Genomic DNA, 19,789 nt, shown 5'->3' with positions numbered 1-19,789 from the left:
TTTATTTTCACCTATGCAAAAATTTGCATATGCGCAAATTAGCATTTAACAAAATTTGCATATTCGAAAATTCACACGCCAGTCTCACACAGTAGTATTAGAGCCTTCTTTACACCACACAAGCTGGAAGCAGAGAGGGATGATCACTGTGATGTGTACTGTGAAAAAAACTAAAAAAACGAATATTCGTAATTGCGAATATATAGTGCTCTATTCGCCAATATTCGCAAATTCGCAAATATGCGATATTCGCGAATAAAATTTGCATTGCGAAAATTCGCGAGCAACACTACTCATTACCAGCCAGGGATGACAGCAGCTCCGTGGGTGATGGATAGCCAGCATTCAGTAGTGAGGCAGCTGGCGGTGCTGTGCAGGATACAGAGGCTGTACCACCCCAACAATAAGCTCACTTACCCACTTGCTGGTGCTGCTCCCAGACCACGATACCGCTACGGGCAGAGTCGGCCCAATGCAGTTGCAATCCCCCTATACATTACCCTGTAGGTAGTGGTGCGAAATCATCCCATTGTAAGGCAACCGGGAGGCTAGCAGTGATGCTGTGTCAGCACTGCCTGATGGGCTTCTGACCAGCGAGGCTCTGGCAGAGTGAACAGCTGCTGGAGCACCCGAATTTTGGTGGGAGATTCGAAACGCCTGATGCTCTTCCACAAATGCCACAAACGCCCTGCCTGTATGCGTAAAGAGAATTAAATACTCAAGCCCCACACACAAGCTTATGTGCCCCGCCCATAGGTGTCGGTGGGTGTGAAACTCACGCCCCTCACACAAATACAGCCTCAAAGGGGTATTCCAGGCAAAACCTTTTTTTATATATATCAACTGGCTCCGGAAAGTTAAACAGATTTGTAAATTACTTCTATTAAAAAAATCTTAATCCTTCCAATAGTTATTAGCTTCTGAAGTTGAGTTTTTATTTTCTGTCTAACTGCTCTCTGATGACTCACGTCCCGGGGGCTGTTCAGTTCCTATGGGGATATTCTCCCATCATGCACAGCTCCTGGGACGTGAGTCATCAGAGAGCAGTTAGACAGAAAACAACAACTCAACTTCAGAAGCTAATAACTATTGGAAGGATTAAGATTTTTTAATAGAAATCATTTACAAATCTGTTTAACTTTCCGGAGCCAGTTGATATATAAAAAAAAGTTTTGGCCTGGAATACCCCTTTAACAGGCTTAACACTTACTACTGGGCTGGTATAGTTCACAGCTGGTATAGTTAACTTTGGCCTGTATCAAGCTCCATTGAGGTTATTGACCATCATTCTTGGGAACTGGTTAAGTGTAATATCTAATTCTTTCTTTATATGTGTTACAAAACTATTTTTCCATGCGCTAAGATGACAAAGCTGGTTGCCAACAAGAGGTTGAACCTGATCCCTTGTGTTGGAGAAAGTATAACCCTGATTTTCTATTAACTTCCTATATGGTTTTCCCAGATTATTGTGGTTGTAATCCTGTTTACACTGTCAATTGTTGTGGTTTTAAAGGGGTACTCCGGCGCTTAGACATCTTATCCCCTATTCAAAGCATAGGGGATAAGATGCCTGATCGTGGGGGTCCCGCCGCTGGGGACCCCTGTGATCTTGCACACCGCACCCCATTTAAAATCAGTCCCTGAAGCGTGTTCACTCCGGGTCTGATTACTGTTGATCACAGGGCCAGAGCGTTGTGACGTCAAGGCTCCACCCCATGTGATGTCACACTCCACCTCCTCAATGCAAGCCTATGGGAGGGGGCGTGACAGCTGTCACGCCCCCTCCCATAGGCTTGCATTGAGGGGGCGGAGCATGATGTCACCCGGGGCGGAGCCCTCACATCACAATGCTCCGGCCCCGTGATAAACAGTAATCAGACCCGGAGCGAACACGCTTCGGGGACTGATTTTAAACGGGGTGTGGCATGCAAGATCTCGGGGGTCCCCAGCGGCGGGACCCCCGCGATCAGGCATCTTATTCCCTATCCTTTGGATAGGGGATAAGAAGTCTAAGCGCCGGAGTACCCCTTTAAGAATGAAAGTGTGCAATTATGGAAACAAAGAGGGCTACCGACGATGTGCTTCTTTGTTAGAGTCCCAAAATGGTAGCTTAACATGTAAAACTCGGGCAGGTGGCACGGGCTACATTAATAGCACTTACATGTGTTTGCAAACACCCCAAATCACTAATAAGTTTTGTACAACTATAAAATTAATTGTACCATGTATCTTGGCAGAAAATGTCTTATACTAATAGTTGACCCGTCCAAATAAATAATAACTCAATAACCAGCACAGTGAAAGAATACCTGTAATCAAACCATATTTTTAAACTAACTCAGATTATATTTCCTAACTACTCCTAACACTATATATATATATATATATATATATATATATATATATATATATATAGTATGATGTGAGCAGACACTTCCAGGCAGTGTGTTACTAAACAAGGAGCCAACAGCTGTTGCTAAACTACAACCTTTGTCTGTCTAGGAATGGTGAGGGTTGTAGTTTTGCACCAGCCAGAGGCTCCCTGTTTTAGGAACACATTGCTTGTAAGGGTCTGTTCACATTATACATTTCTTTCATGGTTTTTTTTTGTGTGAGCAGGCCAAATCTTACAACCTTATCATTGATTTTCTTTATGGTGACAAAAGAGTTATGTTGCACTGCACAGCAGTGCAACTTAACTCTTTCATTGCCTGTTCATGGCGAACAACCAAACATTTTCTTAAAGTTTGGCGAGCTTATAGAAAGTTTGCTTATCCCTAATTGTGAGTATTGTTCCCTGCCTGGTCTGCACATGGTCTAAATGGTAGCATTGTGTGAGTATCACTGGCCTGTCCTGGGAGCAGGGGTCATACTGGAAACCATAAATGGCTGTATCAATTTTAAATGGGCACTGTCAACTGTATGTTATTAAGCATGCAAAAAAATATATTTTGCAATTGCTTTCATCAGAAACTTTTCAGTACAGTGGTCCCTCAAGTTACAATATTAATTGGTTCCAGGATGACAATTGTATGTTGAAGCCATTGCATGTTGAGACAATAACTCTATGGAAACCTGGTAATTGGTTCTGAATCCCCAAATTGTCATCCAAAATAGGAAAAAGTGAGGATTAAACAAAAATAAGTAGATACATAATATGGATAAAGCAAGTCCTTACATATAATACTAAGAAAGAGCTGCTGAAAGCTGTAAATCACTGTCTATGTATAGGACAGGAGCTTCTTCAGGGTCCTATACAGTACACACAGTGTCCTAAAATTGTAAAATGGAGCCGCCCTCACCTGTGTCCCAAGGAACATCTAACTGTGGCACAGGTAGAGAGTAGTACAGAACATATAATACCTCCCTGTATTGTAGGGGGTGCTACCAGACCGGAATTCAGTGAATACACTTCAGTAATATAGGGGTTTTACCTGTAAAATGCCCATTCTGATTGGTCAGTTCTTCCAGCCATTGGTACGTTTCACAGATCTGGACTGTTCGTAGCGTTGTATGTTGAGTCTGGTTTCAAGTTACAATGGTCCAGAAAAGACCATTGTATGTTGAAACTAATGTATGTTGAGGCCATTGTAAGTTGACGGATCACTGTATTTTATACTGAAAAAGCCAGTCAAAAAACTGGCCACTAGTGGTCCCACTGCCTCCTGGGACACATACCAGTCCTGCAGTGTCCAGTGGTCATCGACACGTCATGGACACCATGAGTGATTGACAGGGCTACAGGCAGGTCCAGGGCCCTCTGTGAGTCAGAGCAGAGTGAGGGAGGGGGAGGAATCATCACAGTCAGGAGAAGAGAGGGACACACCCCTTGCCTTTGCATGAACAGAAACCTCACCGAGCAATGATGGCAAGTAAATAAAGGTGAATCTGAGAGAAATATAGGTCATAGACACATAAAAATTATATATATATTTTTTTTGGGGGGGGGGGGGCGGGGGAATCTGACAGATGCATTTTAACTCTTTTGTACTTTTGTCTTAAAAGAACATGGTAAAAGAAGCCACAAGTTATTTGTTCTCTGCTACGAAGAACAGGCTCTTCATAGAAAGCGTCAAGATCCTAATTCCAATTACCTGGAGAAAAAACTCCACCTATCTCAAAACGAAAACTGAAACATACGACAAGGTAAGAAACAGAAAATACTTTACTAGATGCTTTAATGAAGACAATAAAAATGCTTAGAGGAAATCTGAGCCTTTCGATATAAAGCTCTTCTGTGCTGTCATAACTAGAACCAAATTTCACCTTTACAATGACAGATCCTGAATGTCCTATAGAAAGAGAGGGGGAAAAAAGGTGCATACCTAGTGACGCCTGCATTATAAGTTATAGCAAAACTGATAAATCACGTTTACCAATGATAGTTGCACTAAGTGAACAATGCCTCCACATAGCCTCTAGGTCCGCTCTCTTCCCGTGGATGCAGATTGATCATGTGGAATCCAAACTAGTGGTGCGGGTCATCTACCTGTAAACTGGATGTCATCCAGGCTCTTCTCCTGATAGACTGATGAATCCGATTAAAATTAAAGGGGTACTCCGGGCCCCAAGGCATCTTATCCCCTATCCAAAGGATAGGGGATAAGATGTCTGATCACGGGGATCCCGTCGCTGGGGACCGCCGCGATCAGACATCTTAGCATGCAGCACACACCTGTAAGTACTGGCGGAAGTGCTGGAGGCTCTCAGTCTTATGCCTCGCAACAACGGGGATGGAGTATTGTGACATCACGACTCCGCCCCGTGTCTCGTCACATCCCGCCTGTATGAGAGGGGTAGTTACGGCCGTAACGCCCCCTCCCGTAGACTTGCATTGAGGGGGTGGGGAGTGACATCACCCCTTTAAAGAAACTTTAATATAGAAAAGGTTGGGCTCACACCAGAAATGGAACCAACACTAAGAAATACTATAGTATACTATATGCTATGTATGTTTTGGACTCTTGCTTTTACCTAAAAATATTGACTAAAACACTGATCGAAATCCTATGTGTGAACCCAGCCATACTATGAACAGTTTTTCTTTTTTTTTTTTTCCACTGTTTATTTTTATGTTTTGCAAATTTAGGCTGACATCATTGTTGCCAAACCACACCTGAAGAATGGAAATGACCCATACACCTTACAGTACGGCCAGTGTGGGGAAAAAGGGGTTTATATTCATTTTTCCCCTGATTTCCTGGTAGATGATCAACTACTGTCAGTATATGGACCCAGAGGTAAATGCAAAAATTTTAAGTGTGTTATATTTCTTTGAACATTGGTCTTATCAGATTTACATGACATGTTACATGTGTTGTATATAGAAAAGAAGAGGCTTAAATGGTCACTAAATGGTTCAACAAGCTTTTTGAAATACAAAAGTTCCCAGCACTCACCAAGAATAATGTAAAAAGTGGTGTTTATTCCCATCTCGTTACAGAATGGGTACAGACAGGACGTGTTTCGGCACAGCAGGCCTTCCTTTGGAAGGCCTGCTGTGCCGAAACGCGTCCTGTCTGTACCCATTCTGTGACCAGATGTGAATAAACACCACTTTCTTTCATCATTCTTGGTGGGTGCTGGGATCTTCTGTAAACTGAATTTTTGGCTTTGATGCAACGGGGTGCACCACCACCATCACAGTTGTGCTGACACTTTTTCCATATCAAGCTTTACGGAATAACCTAAGCTGTTGTGTGTAAAGATGAAAAATAGCATTATTTTTATTATTTATATATAATTGGTATATATGTGTGTTCGGCTGTGAAGGAATGGGTTTGGCAAGGTTGGATTAGCTTCCCTGTTGGTCATGCCCATAGTGGTTGGAGCCATTTCCTGCATGTCATGTTGTGGGCCAGAAAGTATTGAGCAGTGGGTACCTAGTGATTGAGCAAGAGAGTATTTATTTATTTAATTTTATTGATTTATTTTCATTTTTTTTTATTATTTCTTGCCCTGCCTGGTTCCTATTGCTGTGTTTACATTTTTATTCTGGCTTATAAACAAATACGAGAGAGTATTTATTTAATGAATTATTTAATTAATCTTTATTTTTTTTAATTTTTAATTTTATATGTTTATTTAATTAATTCATTCATTATTTTTTTTACTTATTTAATTTATTTATTTATTTTATTCTAGAAAGTATTGAGCAGTGGGAACCCAGTGATTGGGATTGAGCAAGAGAGTATTTATTTAATTTATTTTATTTATTTATATATATTTTTTTAATTTATTATTAATATTTCTTGCCCTGCCTGGTTCCTATTGCTGTGTTAACATTTTTATTCTGGCTTATAAACAAATACAAGAGAGTACTTATTTATTTATTTAATTAATTAATTCATTAATTTTCTTTATTCATTTAATTTATTTTATTTGTTTATTTAATTACTTATTTTTTTATTTAATTTATTCATTTTATTATAGAAAGCATTGAGCAGTGGGAACCCAGTGATTAGGGATTGAGCAAGATATTATTTATTTTAATTTATTTATTTATTTAATTCAATTTATTTGTTTTTATTTTATTTATTTTATTACATTTATTTGTTTTTATTTTTATTTATTTATAATTTCTTACCCTGCCTGGTTCCTATTTCTGTGTTAACATTCTTATTCTATATCCAAGATGCCCATAAGGTGTCTCCCAGGGATATATGACACTTTCTCAAATTCCTGTTCAGGCTTTCACCTTCCTGGGACTAAATACCCAAACTAGGGACCCCTACAACATAAAATTTAACTTTTATTTTTATCAATTAAAAGGTGAATTTGTGAGAAATCAAAAATTGTGAGTTAAAACCACAGACATTGGGTCAGATTGGGATTATCATTATACATTCCCATTTATGATTAAGAGGTTGGATATCTGGCTCCTCTCATCAGATTGCCACTCTTTATTCCTATCAGGATTGATTTCCTGCTCTTATATATCTCCAACTCTCCTATTATATAATAAACTGTCCCAATGCTGCTATTAAAAATAACACACAGACACCCCCTCCGACGTTTCGCCGGCCGCAGCTGGCTTCATCAAGGGTCAAGGTGCTAACATTCTTATTCTGGCGTATAAACAAATACGAGTAATTTTTATGGTTAATTTTGTGTTTTTGCCCATAAATATTTTTAGCTTTTTGTGATTTTTTGGAAATGTTGCCCAGAAAAAAAAAAAATCCACCAGGCTAATACGCCAGTTTTACTACATCGGATGGCATATGCTGACCGTTTTCTTATTTTCATATGCAAATAATAGTGCCAAATTATACCAATATAATATGATAATACCTGCACCATGTGATTATTTGATACATATATAATACTACCAGCAAAATGTCAACAAAACAGTGTTATACTATCACATGTAGCACATGGGGACAACTGCAATGCAGGTCAGTTATAGTCGTTCAACTGTTATGTCACTTGGCCAGATACCTGTAGGGATGTATGCAGGAAAACTTTTGAAGACATGGCAGTCATCTGACCATAGGTCTTTGAAGAAATCAGTGGGTTGCACCACTTTTTTCATTAAATTTGGTGATTTGCGCAAAAAGTGTCTTGCACCTCCTCCCAATACCTTTTAATTATGAAACAAAAATCCTACTTCATATAAATTGCATTGACTATTGACAATGATCATTGTGTCTTTATTGCTATCTTTGATGTTCTTCTGATTATTTTGCTTGTTTGGTTTATGTTACAGGAAGAGTCTTTGTCCATGAGTGGGCTCACCTCCGATGGGGGGTCTTTGATGAATACAATTCACTATCTCCATTTTACATTGCTAATAGTGGTGACGTAGAAGCCACAAGGTATGAAAAATGTTCTGTGAGCCTTAGATATTGAAGGGGTACTCCACTGCTCAGTGTTTGGAACAAACTGTTCCGAACGCTGGAGCTGGTGCCGGGAGCTTGTGACATCATAGCCCCGCCCTGTCATGGCTTCACACCCCGCCCCCTCAATGCAAGTCTATGGGGGGGGGTGTGGCAGCCGTCACGCCCACTCCCTTAGACTTGCATTGAGGAGGTGGGGATTGACACTATGAGGGGGCGGGGCTATGATGTCACAAGCTCCCGACGCCGGCTCCAGCATTCGGAACAGTTTGTTCCAAACCCCTTTAATATTAGTTCTATTATATCTGACAGCTTTCTACTTTTACTGTGTACTGTGTATAGAGACTCCTTCACATTCTGACAGTGGGAAAATGGGTTGTTACCTCTGTGTCCCTCCCTTTTATCCAAAACATAACATTTATTTTTTACCATATTAAAAAAGGTCACTCGTTCCTCAGCCAACTGAACTGATACTCACATAAACACAACAACTGGTGGACAAACCAACAAAGCTCCATTACAAGAATAAAACAGTATTTACACCAGATATCAAGTGTCCAATAAGTGGTTGCCCTTCTAAGGGTGCAAACTCTGCCTAGGAATAGTGGTAGTCTCACGTGTACCAGCATAGGAACTATTAGTAGGGGCCACTAATCTATTAGACCCTCACCTTTCCCTAGTTCCTTACCCTCTTTGACCCTCCTCCTATACCCCACCCCTTCTCTCTAGACACCCAGTATCTGGCATAGATACTGTTCTATTGCTTTGGAGGCTTGTCCATAGGTTGTTGCTTTAATCATTAAAGGAGTATTCTGGCCTTAAACATCTTAAACATAGAAACATAGAATGTGTCGGCAGATAAGAACCATTTGGCCCATCTAGTCTGCCCAATATCTTATCCCCTATCCAAAGAATAGGGGATAAGATGTATGATCGCAGGTGTCCCGCCGCTAGGACCCTCGCGATTCAGGTGCAGCCCCCTCTATTCATATCTCTTGTAGGGGGGCGTGGTGGAGGCCGGGAGGACATGGCTGTAATGTCACGTCTTGGTCTCAGAGCCAGCACCCAGCACAGAATGCCGGAGGCTGCACCGAGATCGCAGGGGTCCCAGCGGCGGGACCCCTGCAATCAGACATTTTATCCCCTATACTTTGAAAAGGGAATAAGATGTATGAGGCAGGAATACCCCTTTAAGTATCAGTCTGCATGCATATTTCTGTTAGTTAGTGCAGCATTTTTTTCAGTTCTGTGGTCTGAGGATCAAGTGATCTTTTTTCATACGGTAAAAAAATAAATGTTTAAGTGGTTCTGTGACAATATATTATTTGTTCTCTAAAGGAAGGGATCTGATTGCAATGATTCCTTCCCTTTCCTTCCTGTTGTCCTTGTTGTTGACTGGTGTCTTCTGACAAATTGGACATAATGTCACCAAACTCCAAAATTTCAAGCATGTGATGCTCCTTTAGTCTCACCTGGGGCAAGTAACAGGTGTGGGCAATATAAAAACCATACCTAAAAGCAGATTAAAAGGAGAGAAGTTTACTTGGTCTTTGCATTGTGTGTCTGTGTGTGCCACACTAAGCATTGATAACAGAAAGAGGAGAAGAGAACTGTCTGAGGACTTAAGAACCATTGTGGGAAAATATCAACAATCTCAAGGTTACAAGTCCATCTCCAGAGATCTAGATTTTCCTTTGTCCACAGTGCGCAACAGTATCAAGAAGTTTGCAACCCATGGCACTGTAGCTAATCTCCCAGGGAGAGAAAAATTGATGAAAGGTCTCAATGAAGGATAGTCCGGATGGTGGATAAGCAGCCCCAAACAAGTTCCAAATATATTCAAGCGTTCCTGCAGGCTCAGGGAGCACCAGTGTCAGCGCAAACTATCCATCGACTTTTAAATGAAATGAAACATTATAGCAGGAGACCCAGGAGGACCCCACCGCTGACACAGAGACAGAAAAAAGCAAGACTAAATTTTGCCAAAATGAACTTGAGTAAGACAAATCCTTCTGGGAAAATGTCTTGTGGACAAATGAGACCAAGATAGAGCATTTTGGTAAAGCACATCATTCTACTGTTTACCGAAAATGGAATGGCCTCCAAAGAAATGGAATGGCCTCCAAAGAAAAGAACACAGTACCTACAGTGAGATATGGTGGAGATCAATGATGTTTTGGGGTTGCTTTGCTGCCTCTGGCACTGGGTGACTTGAATGTGTACAAGACATCATGAAATCTGAGGATTACCAATGGATTATGGGTCGCACTGTACAGCCCAGTGTCAGAAAGCTGGGTATGCGTCCGAGATCTTGGGTCTTCCAGCAGGACAATGACCCCAAACATACATCAAAAAGCCCCAAGAAATTGATAATAACAAAGCGCTGGAGAGTTCTGAAGTGTCAGCAATGAGTCCAGATCTATATCCCATTTAACACCTGGGGAGAGATCTTAAAATTGCTCTTGGGAAAAGGCGCCATCCAATAAGAGACCTGGCGCAGTTTGTAAAGGAAGAGTGGTCCAACATTCTGGCTGAGAGGTGTAAGAAGCTTATTGATGATTATGGGAAGCGACTGATTTCAGTTATTTTTTCCAAAGGGTGTGCAACCAAATATTAAGTTAAGGGTGCCAATAATTTTGTCCAGCCCATTTTTGGAGTTTGGTGACATTATGTCCAATTTGCTTTTTTCCTCCCTTTTTTGTTTTAATTTCAATACACACAAAGGGAATAAACAAATATAGCAAAACTTGTTACTGAAATCCTTTTCTTTGACAATTACCTCATTTACCTGAAAAAGTTCAGGGGTGGCAACATTTACGGACATGACTATGCATATATAGTATTTATCGGCGTATAACACGCACTTTTTAGGCTAAAATTTTTAGCCTAAAGTCTATGTGCGTGTTATACGCCGATACACCCCCAGGAAAGGCAGGGGGAGAGAGGCCGTCGCTGCCCGCTTCTCTCCCCCTGCCTTTCCTGGGGTCTAGAGCCCTGCTGCCGGCCCTTCTCTCCCCCTGGCTATCGGCACCGCTGCCCGTTCTGTCCCCCTGACTATCGGTACCGGCACCCCATTGCCGGCGCCGATAGCCAGGGGGAGAGAAGTGGCGCCGACAGCTGCCCCGTTGCCTCCCCCCATCCCCGGTGGCATAATTACCTGGGTCGGGTCCGCGCTGCTGCAGACCTCCGGCGTGCGTCCCCGGCGTCGTTGCTATGCGCTGCATGGCACAGCGCATGATGTCAGTGCTCCGCGCCGTGCATAGCAACGACGCAGGGGACACGCGCCGGAGGCCTGCAGCAGCGCGGACCCGACAGTCAGGGGGACAGAACGGGCAGCGGCGCCGATAGCCAGGGGGAGAGAAGGGCCGGCAGCAGGGCTCTAGACCCCAGGAAAGGCAGGAGGAGAGAAGCGGGCAGCGACGGCCTCTCTCCCCCTGCCTTTCCTGGGGGTGTATCGGGGTATACACGCGCACACACGCACCCTCATTTTACCATGGATATTTGGGTAAAAAACTTTTTTTACCTAAATATCCTTAGTAAAATGAGGGTGCGTGTTTTAGGCCGGTGGTATACCCCGATAAATACGGTATATATTGTTCATGTGTCTTGTTTGGATGTTTTTTTGGATGAAAGTATTACAAGTCCTAGGGATGTGTCAACATTTTTATTGGTTTGGTTAGTGGGTTGGACCCCAATTGATCAATAGATTGAGAAAGAAGAGAACAATGTTTCTGCACACTTTTCTCCCCCTCTGTGTCTATATGAGCAGGATGGCCCCATAGACTTACATGATCATTCCATTCTGGTGAAGTGGCACAGAGCACTAGCAAAGCACACATGTCCTCAGGCTAGTTTAACTGATGTAATATTGGGTGCCCCCTGTTCCTGCCTCTTAGGGTCGCCACCACCTTAATGGGGTGACCCCCAACCATGGTACTGGTCCTTGGGTGAAGGGCATAGCAAAGTAAAAGTAACAAACACAGTACAGAAGTCAGGGAACAGATCAGGGCACACAAGGATTATTTAAAAACAGAGTCAACAAAGCCAAGTCAGTAAAAGAGAGAGTGTCACAGTACAAAAGCAGTAAACAATAGAGGAGTCAGAGAACAAGCTAATAAAATCTATATATACACAGAATATAGCAAAAACCGGAGACAAGGACAATGAAGAATCATTTATCTCAGGCAAGTGTCTGTAAGCAGAGAGCAGCTCAAATAGATCAGCTCAGGAAGGTGTGGTTGCCAAGGGTGAATGCCTTTTACTAGTTTTACATTCGCCTAGGCTTAGTCACGGCAACAGGCGAGTCCGCAGCTGAACAGGAGAGCTGGAGTTGCTGTTAGAGCTAGAAAGAGACGCCCTGGTTACAACTGATCAGTCGGGGTCTGAACACTCATACCCTGACCGATAACAACCTTTGATTTGTCTCTATGTAAGCTAGTACGATGGACAGACACATATAGATTATTTGTTACCGTTTTGTCTTTTTTTTTTTTTTTTCAGGTGTCCTGTAAGACTTCAAGGTGTTTATATGAAAGAACAATGTACAGGAAGCAAATGTGAGTGTAAAAGGGACATAGACACGGGACTGTATGAAGATGGATGTGTATTTGTTCCTGATAAAAATGTTGCTTCCAAACACTCCATAATGTATCTGCAGGCCATGCCTAGTGTAAGTTACATCCACATCTTTATGTCTATTAACACTATCTCATCTTAATTATTGTATCTACACAGGACCCGACCTAATACAAGCACAAGAGTCATTTATAAAAAAATAACATGGGAGACAATTGGGATTAGAAGTTGTACATCAGGAACGGTGCAGATCAAAAATCTTTTTTTTTCCTCCTCACCTTTTAAAAATCATAACCCTTTCAATTTTCCACCTAAAAATACATATTATGGCTTATTTTTTGCACCACCAATTCTACTTTGCAGTGACATCAGTCATTTTAGCCAAAAATCCACGTCAAAATGGAAAAAATAATAATTGTGCGACAAAATTTAAGAAAAAACACAATTTTGTAACTTTTGGGGGCTTCCATTTCTACACCGTGCATTCGGTAAAAATGACACCTTATCTTTATTCTGTAGGTTCATAGGGTTAAAATGATACCCTACTTATATAGGTTTGATTTTGTCGTACTTCTGGAAAAAATCATAACTACATTGCAGGAAAATTTATACGTTTAAAATTTTTATCTTCGTACCCCTATAACTTTTTTATTTGTTCGCTTATGGGGATCTATGAGGACTCATTTTTTGAGGCGTGATCTGAAGTTTTTATCGGTATCATTTTTGTTTTGATCACATTTATTAGCACATAACATTGGGGGGACTATAACATTGCACACACTGATCTCTTACACTGTTCACTGCCATGCATTAACATGGCATTGATCAGTGTTATCGTTGCTCGACTGCTCCTGCCTGGATCTCAGGCAAGGAGCAGTCAATCAGCGATCGGACACGCAGGAGGCAGGTAGGAATCCTCCTTGTGTCCTGCAAGCTGTTTGGGACACCACAATTTCACAGCGGCGGCCCTGAACAGCCCGAATGAGCTGGCGGAATGGTTTCGGTTTCACTTCAGACGTGGTGGTCCAATTTGATCGCCGCATCTAAAGGGTTAATACTGGGCATCACCGCGATCGGTGATGTCCTGTATTAGCCGCGGGTCCCGGCCATTGATGGCCGCCAGGACTGACACAATATGACGCGGGGTCGTTAAGAGGTTAAAGGGGTTATCCGGCCAAAAGACACATTATCCCTATCCAAAGCGGCGGACCCCCCGCAATCTCTGTGCAGCACTCGCATTCTATGTGGAGCTGCATCTCCAGTCTCAGAAAGCTCTTTGTTTCCAGGACTGGAGATATGACTTCATGATTCTGACCAATTGATGTTGTGGGGAACATGGGGAGAATATGGAGGTCCGTACCTGCAGGAGAAGATGCCTGGGAACCCCCCGATCTTTGCTGGAGACTGCTGGATCCTGGCTCAGGTCGGGAAGCGACTGGGTGTGGGGGGGGGGGGGAATGAAAGTGAAAGTAAAGTGATCCTTACTGTGGCAACCACTGGGAAGGCCAAACTGCAACTCCCAGCATACCCAGACAGCCAAAGGCTAGTTTTGCAACATCTGGAGGGTCACAGTTTGGGGACCACTGTTACAGTGGTGCCCAAACTGTAGCCCTCCAGATTTTGCCAAATTACAACTCTCAGCATGCCTAGGCTGCCCAGGCATGCTGGGAGTTGTAGTTCTGTAACATCTGTCCCTTCAGATTTTGCAATTTTCATGAATTTTTTGAAAATTGCTGCTCTACTTTGAAGCCCTCAAATTTTTTCAAAAAGTAAAAATATGTCCATTTTATGATGCCAACATAAAGAGGACATATTGTATTTGTGAATAAAAATAAAATGTATTTGGAAAATAAATTTCCCTTACAAGTAGAGAGCTTCAAACTTGGAAAAATGCTAAATTTTCTAAATTTTCATGAAATTTTGGGATTTTTCACCAAAAAGGATGCAAGTAACGACAAAAATTTACCACCAATATAAAGAAGAATATGTCACGAAAAAACAATCTCAGAATCAGAATATTAGGTAAAAGTGTTTTAGAGATATTAATTCTTAAAGTGACAGTGGTCAGATGTGCAAAAAACGCTCTGGTCCTACAGTGAAAATTGGCCTGGTCCTTAAGGGGTTAAAGGGGTACTCTGGTGAAAACATATTTTTTTTTTAAATCAGCTGGTGCCAGAAAGTTAAACAGATTTGTAAATGACTTCAATTAAAAAAAATCTTTACCATTCCAGTACTTTTTAGCTGCTGTATGCTACAGAGGAAATTCTTTTCTTTTTTAATTTCTTTTTTTTATCTTATCCACAGTGCTCCCTGCTGACACCTCTGTCCGTGTCAGGAACTGTCCAGAGCAGCATAGGTTTGCAATGAGGATTTTCTCCTGCTCTAGACAGTTCCTGATATGGGCATCAGGTGTCAGCAGAGAGCACTGTGGACAAGACAAAAAAAATTCAAAAACAATAGAATTTCCTCAGTAGCATACATCTGCTAAAAAGTACTGTAAGGTTAAAGATTTTTTAATAGAAGTCATTTACAAATCTGTTTAACTTTCTGGCACCAGTTGATTTAAAAAAGAAAAAATGTTTTCCACCTGTGTACCCCCTTAAAAGCTGTGTATCACACCTTTCCCCTTGCTCACATTGTGTGAGCTCCCGGCAGAAGAGAGTGGGCATTCCCCAAAAGGCACGACATCACTGGAGCCTGTTAGAGCTGTGCTTTGCCATGCCCCGCACGCACTTCCTGAGTTTGAGTTTGGTCTCCTGCCAGGCTGGGAGGAGACCAAATTAACTTTTTGACTTGCGACAGGGAACAGAACAGAGCCACCTAGTGGATATTTTTTCAATCACATTAAAAACAAATAAAGGTTGAGAATTTAAACAGCAAGTAAAGGTGTCTTATAATTACATAAGGAACAATATATATAAAAAATGTGGTACTCTTTAAGGCCTATTTAACATGGCAAAAAAAGAAAAAAATAAATTTTTAAGAAAGAAAGATGAGCTGAGGTAGGAGTTAGACATGTTAACTTACTTTCTGGCAAAATCTGAGAAAGCCTCCCTAAAGGCCTCTTCTTTTAGGTGAACAGAAGTCTTGGTGATACATTATCAATCTATGTCTGAGGCCCAGATTAGGCTAGGATCCCACCACGTTTTGTTAAATACGGCTCCCGTATACGGCTGGGAGGAGGGGGGCGGGGCTTAATTTCAGCGCACTCAGCCGTATTCGGGATCCGTATTTAATGTATGTCTATGAGCCGACCGGAGTGAACCGCAGCCTCTGGTCGGCTTCGTTTTCGGCCGTATGCGGTTTCTCGACCGCAGGCAAAAACGTGGTCGACCACGTTTTTGCCTGTGGTCGGGAAACCACATACGGCCGAAAAAGCAGCCGACCGGAGGCTGCGGTTCACTCCGGTCAGCTCATAGACATACATTAAATACGGTTCCCGAATACAGCTGAGTGCGGGCGCCGCAATTAAGCCCCGCCCCCTCCTCCCAGACGTATACGGGAGCCGTATAAACGTGGTGTGAACCCAGCCTTATTCTGATTCCCAGGAAAAACAATCATCTCAGTGAGTTGAAGTCTTATAGACGCACCTCCCTCCTCAACACTGATGCAAAGTCTTTTAGAAAGATACTGACGTGAATTATACGATATATATCCTGTATATTTAATAAAGATTGAATGGACACGCTCATTAAAGCTCATTTTTACTCTTTCACTCCTTATGGTAAATAAAAAATCTTTCTAATGTATTTTGTGACTACATTTAAAAAAAAAATGAAGTTATCTATATTTTATTTGTGAATTCAAATAGAGAAAACAGACATGGTCTCACATCCACAACATGCGCAATGATCTAATGCTTCTCAGCAACATTTATTAAACTAACAGGTCGTTAGTGTGCTTTATGATCATGAAGTGCAAGCCCACTAGCCACGTCACGGTCACCTGTAAGTAGACAGTCCCTAACGTCCCTAGCATAAAATGGCGTAGCACTGGGCGGCGACCACCACCGCCACAACACCAGTGCCCACAGGGGGAACAACCCACTGGCAGAGCAGCCCCAATGCAACTCAAAGCAGTCAGAGGGCCGCACCTCCCCATAGACACGGTGCCATGGCAGTAATGGACGCCGCACAGCGCCACATCAGTGTGAACAAGGTGTAAAAGCTCACTAACCATGTGCTCCCAGTCAGACTGGGAGGCTGCCAGAAAGGAAGGGGCCCTGTGCAGCTTCCTGCTAATTTATATATGGCTGGGCTGAGGGGGAGGGGCAGAGTGCAGACCAAGTAAAAAAAAAAAAAAAAGATATATTTTATTTTATTTATTTTATTTGTGTTTAAAAAAGCTGCCCCTAGGTGTCTCCCTTCTTGTCCAGAGCACATTTCCCTTATCCCTTTCACAGCCTTTGGAGAGGAAATCATGAAATGCAGTCTGGAGAGCTGAGAAGTGTGTGTGCAGCTTTAGCCAATCATAGCTCATCTCACACTGAACTGCTCTGGGCTGTGTGTAGCAGAGTGAGGGAGGAAGTTCTCCCCTGTATGGCTTCAGATGATTTCACGCCTGCTGGGGAACGCCCCTTCCCAGTCTTTGAATCTGACTGAGACTGAGCAGAAAAAAACAGAGCAATATCAAGGTAGAAAACTAAAAAATAATAAAAATAAAGGCAGGGGGTGATTTATCATGATGGGGGCAGTGACCTGGGAGGATTATATAATTTAACAAGATCATGAGAGGTACTCTTTAAACTGAGTTTATGGAGGGTAGGTGTATTTGACAATCCTAAAAAGGTTTTTACTTGTGCTTAGATGGGAGATGGACTTGCCTGCTCCATCCTGTCATTGGACGCATCAAAGGCTTTGGACAGCGTGACATGGGAATTCTTGTGGAGGGTCCATGGGAGATTCGGTTTAGGTGTAAGGTTTATCAATATGGTCAACAGCCTGTATGAGGAGCCTTTGGCCAGAATTTCTGCCAATGGAGCCTCAACAGAGGAATTTAGGTGTACACTGGGTTAACACCAAGACTGCCAGCTTTCCCCTTAATATTTACTTATTTTACAGAACCTTTGTCTATCTAATCAGGGATTGGCTTGAATTTGAGGGGTTTGGCTTAGACAGACCACACAGTAAGGTTATATTCTATGCAGATGATATTTCATTGTTTATTGAAAATCCTTAGGCACAAATTCACAATGTAATTTCAAATATTGAAGAGTTTGAATCTCTGTCAGGTTTGGCAATAAATTGGGCAAAATTGTGTCTCTTACCATTGATGAGGGAAACAAGGCGGGAATTGAAAATTCAAACTATCGCTCTTGAATATTTAAGAATTAAAATTAACCCTCGCATAGAGGACTGTATCAAAATTAATGTTAATCCAATGATTGATAAAATTAAAAAGAAGGTGATGGCCCCTCCCATAGGCTTGCATTGAGGGGGCGGAGAATGATGTCACATGGGGGTGGAGCCGTGATGTCACAATGCTCCGGCCCTGTGATCCCCAGTCATCAGACCCGGAGCGAACATGTTCCGGGGACTGATTGTAACGGGGTGCTGCGTGCAAGATCACGGGGGTCCCCAGCGGCGGGACCCCCGCTATCAGGCATCTTATCCCCTATCCTTTGGACAGGGGATAAGACGTCTTAGCGCCAGAGTACCCCTTTAAAGGGAACCAATCAGAAGGTTTTAGCATATATAATGCTCAACAACGTGTTATGTATTCGAAAATCGTTATACTCACTATTCCCGGGGGACATTTTTGCCCCCAGAGATAGTCAAAATATCAGGTTATAAAGTCCCCCACCCCCCCGGCCACCTGGCAAGTAGTCCCCTGGGTGGGGACTTTCACTTGCCAGCTCCATTTTCTGCGGCTGTGGCCCCTCCCCGAGGGCTTGAATGATGGCTCGCGTCATCACACTCTGCTCACTAAGCAGATGGAGCAGAGCGGTGATGGTTAAGATTTTTAAATAGAAGTAATTTACAAATATGTTTTACTTTCCGGTACCAGTTGATTTAAGAAAAAATAAAAATACAGCTGCTGTATGCTTCACAGGAAGTTATTTTCTTTTCGAATTTCTTTTCTGTCTGATCACAGTGCTCTCTGCTGACACCTCTGTCCATGTCAGGAACTATCCCGAGTAGGATTAAATCCCATTAGCAAACTTCTGATCTGGACAGTTCCTGACACAGAGGTGTCAGCAGAGAGCACTGTGGTCAGACTGGAAAGAACTACAAACTACCTGTGGAGCATACAGCAGCTGATTAGTACTAGAAGGGTTAAAATTTTTAAATAGAAGTAATTTTACAAATCTGTTTAACTTTCTGGTACCAGTTGATTTAAAAAAAAAAAAAAGTTTTCCACCAGTGTACCCCTTTAACCACATTTGGATGTTTCAGCAAAAAGAACCTTTAGATGGCGCTGCTGGTTCCAATTATATAATTAACAAACCGTAGCTAGAGATGTAGGTAATACAAAACACTGGGAGGTCTATTAGTAAACAGATAAAAACAATAAAACAGGGGATTACGCGTTTCGGGGGGAGTCTCCCCCTTCCTCAGATCAGATACCATTTAACCACATTGGATTTTGTAGTTCCTCACACACTGTATCAGAGATTTCGTATACCAAAAAGTCTGATGGTGCCTCCATACATCTGGGGATTATAACTGAAGTTAACTGAATTCTGTGCTAAAATATGTTAATGTTCTCAGGTATCTGAATTTTGTGATGCTCAGAGTCACAACACAGAAGCTCCAAATTTACAAAACAGAATGTGCGACTATCACAGTACATGGGAGATCATCGAGAACTCAACCGATATCAAGAATGCCTCAGTATCATCCAATACAAATGTTCCCGAACCCATCGTCACTCTTCTTCAGGCATCAGACAGGGTGGTCACCTTAGTGTCTGATGTTTCGGGAAGTATGAGCGCAGTAAGTGTTTGGGTCATATTTATATTCTATATTATATTTTTATATCATATATGAACCTGCTCTTTTCTCTCATTTAGGTCACTTTCACATGGTTGTATTTTGCAGCAGTATTTGTTTATAGAACGCAGGCACGTAGAATAGATGCTCACGGCACTCCATGCGCTGGTGTAAAAGGTGCTTCTTTATTTCAGACAAAGGGGTTCACAAACATCGGGAGCGGAGACGGGGGAGACAGGTCAACGACCGTTTCACCGCAACTGCGGCTTCTACTGGACCAGTAGAAACCGCAGTTGCGGTGAAACGGTCGTTGACCTGTCTCCCCCGTCTCCGCTCCCGATGTTCGCGAACCCCTTTGTCTGAAATAAAGAAGCACCTTTTATACCAGGGCATCGAGTGCCGTGAGCATCTATTCTACGTGCCTCCATGAAATTTTTGCTCTCTTGC

General features: G+C 42.3%; 1 protein-coding gene across 1 annotated transcript in view; it reads left to right on the top strand.

Moving 5' to 3' along the window:
- LOC130277096 (calcium-activated chloride channel regulator 1-like) overlaps positions 1-19,789 on the top strand; it is a 63,002-nt gene that overhangs the window by 18,449 nt on the left and 24,764 nt on the right. Inside the window, exons 3-7 of the mRNA XM_056527410.1 lie at positions 4,006-4,146; positions 5,090-5,240; positions 7,706-7,814; positions 12,336-12,504; positions 19,121-19,345. Coding sequence (XP_056383385.1) covers positions 4,006-4,146; positions 5,090-5,240; positions 7,706-7,814; positions 12,336-12,504; positions 19,121-19,345 — 795 coding nt within the window. The remainder of the gene's footprint in view (positions 1-4,005; positions 4,147-5,089; positions 5,241-7,705; positions 7,815-12,335; positions 12,505-19,120; positions 19,346-19,789) is intronic.

Source organism: Hyla sarda, chromosome 6 (genome assembly GCF_029499605.1).
Source record: "Hyla sarda isolate aHylSar1 chromosome 6, aHylSar1.hap1, whole genome shotgun sequence".
NCBI lineage: Eukaryota > Metazoa > Chordata > Amphibia > Anura > Hylidae > Hyla > Hyla sarda.
The sequence above is the reverse complement of the archived record's forward strand: the minus strand, read 5'-3'. Positions and strand labels throughout refer to the sequence as shown.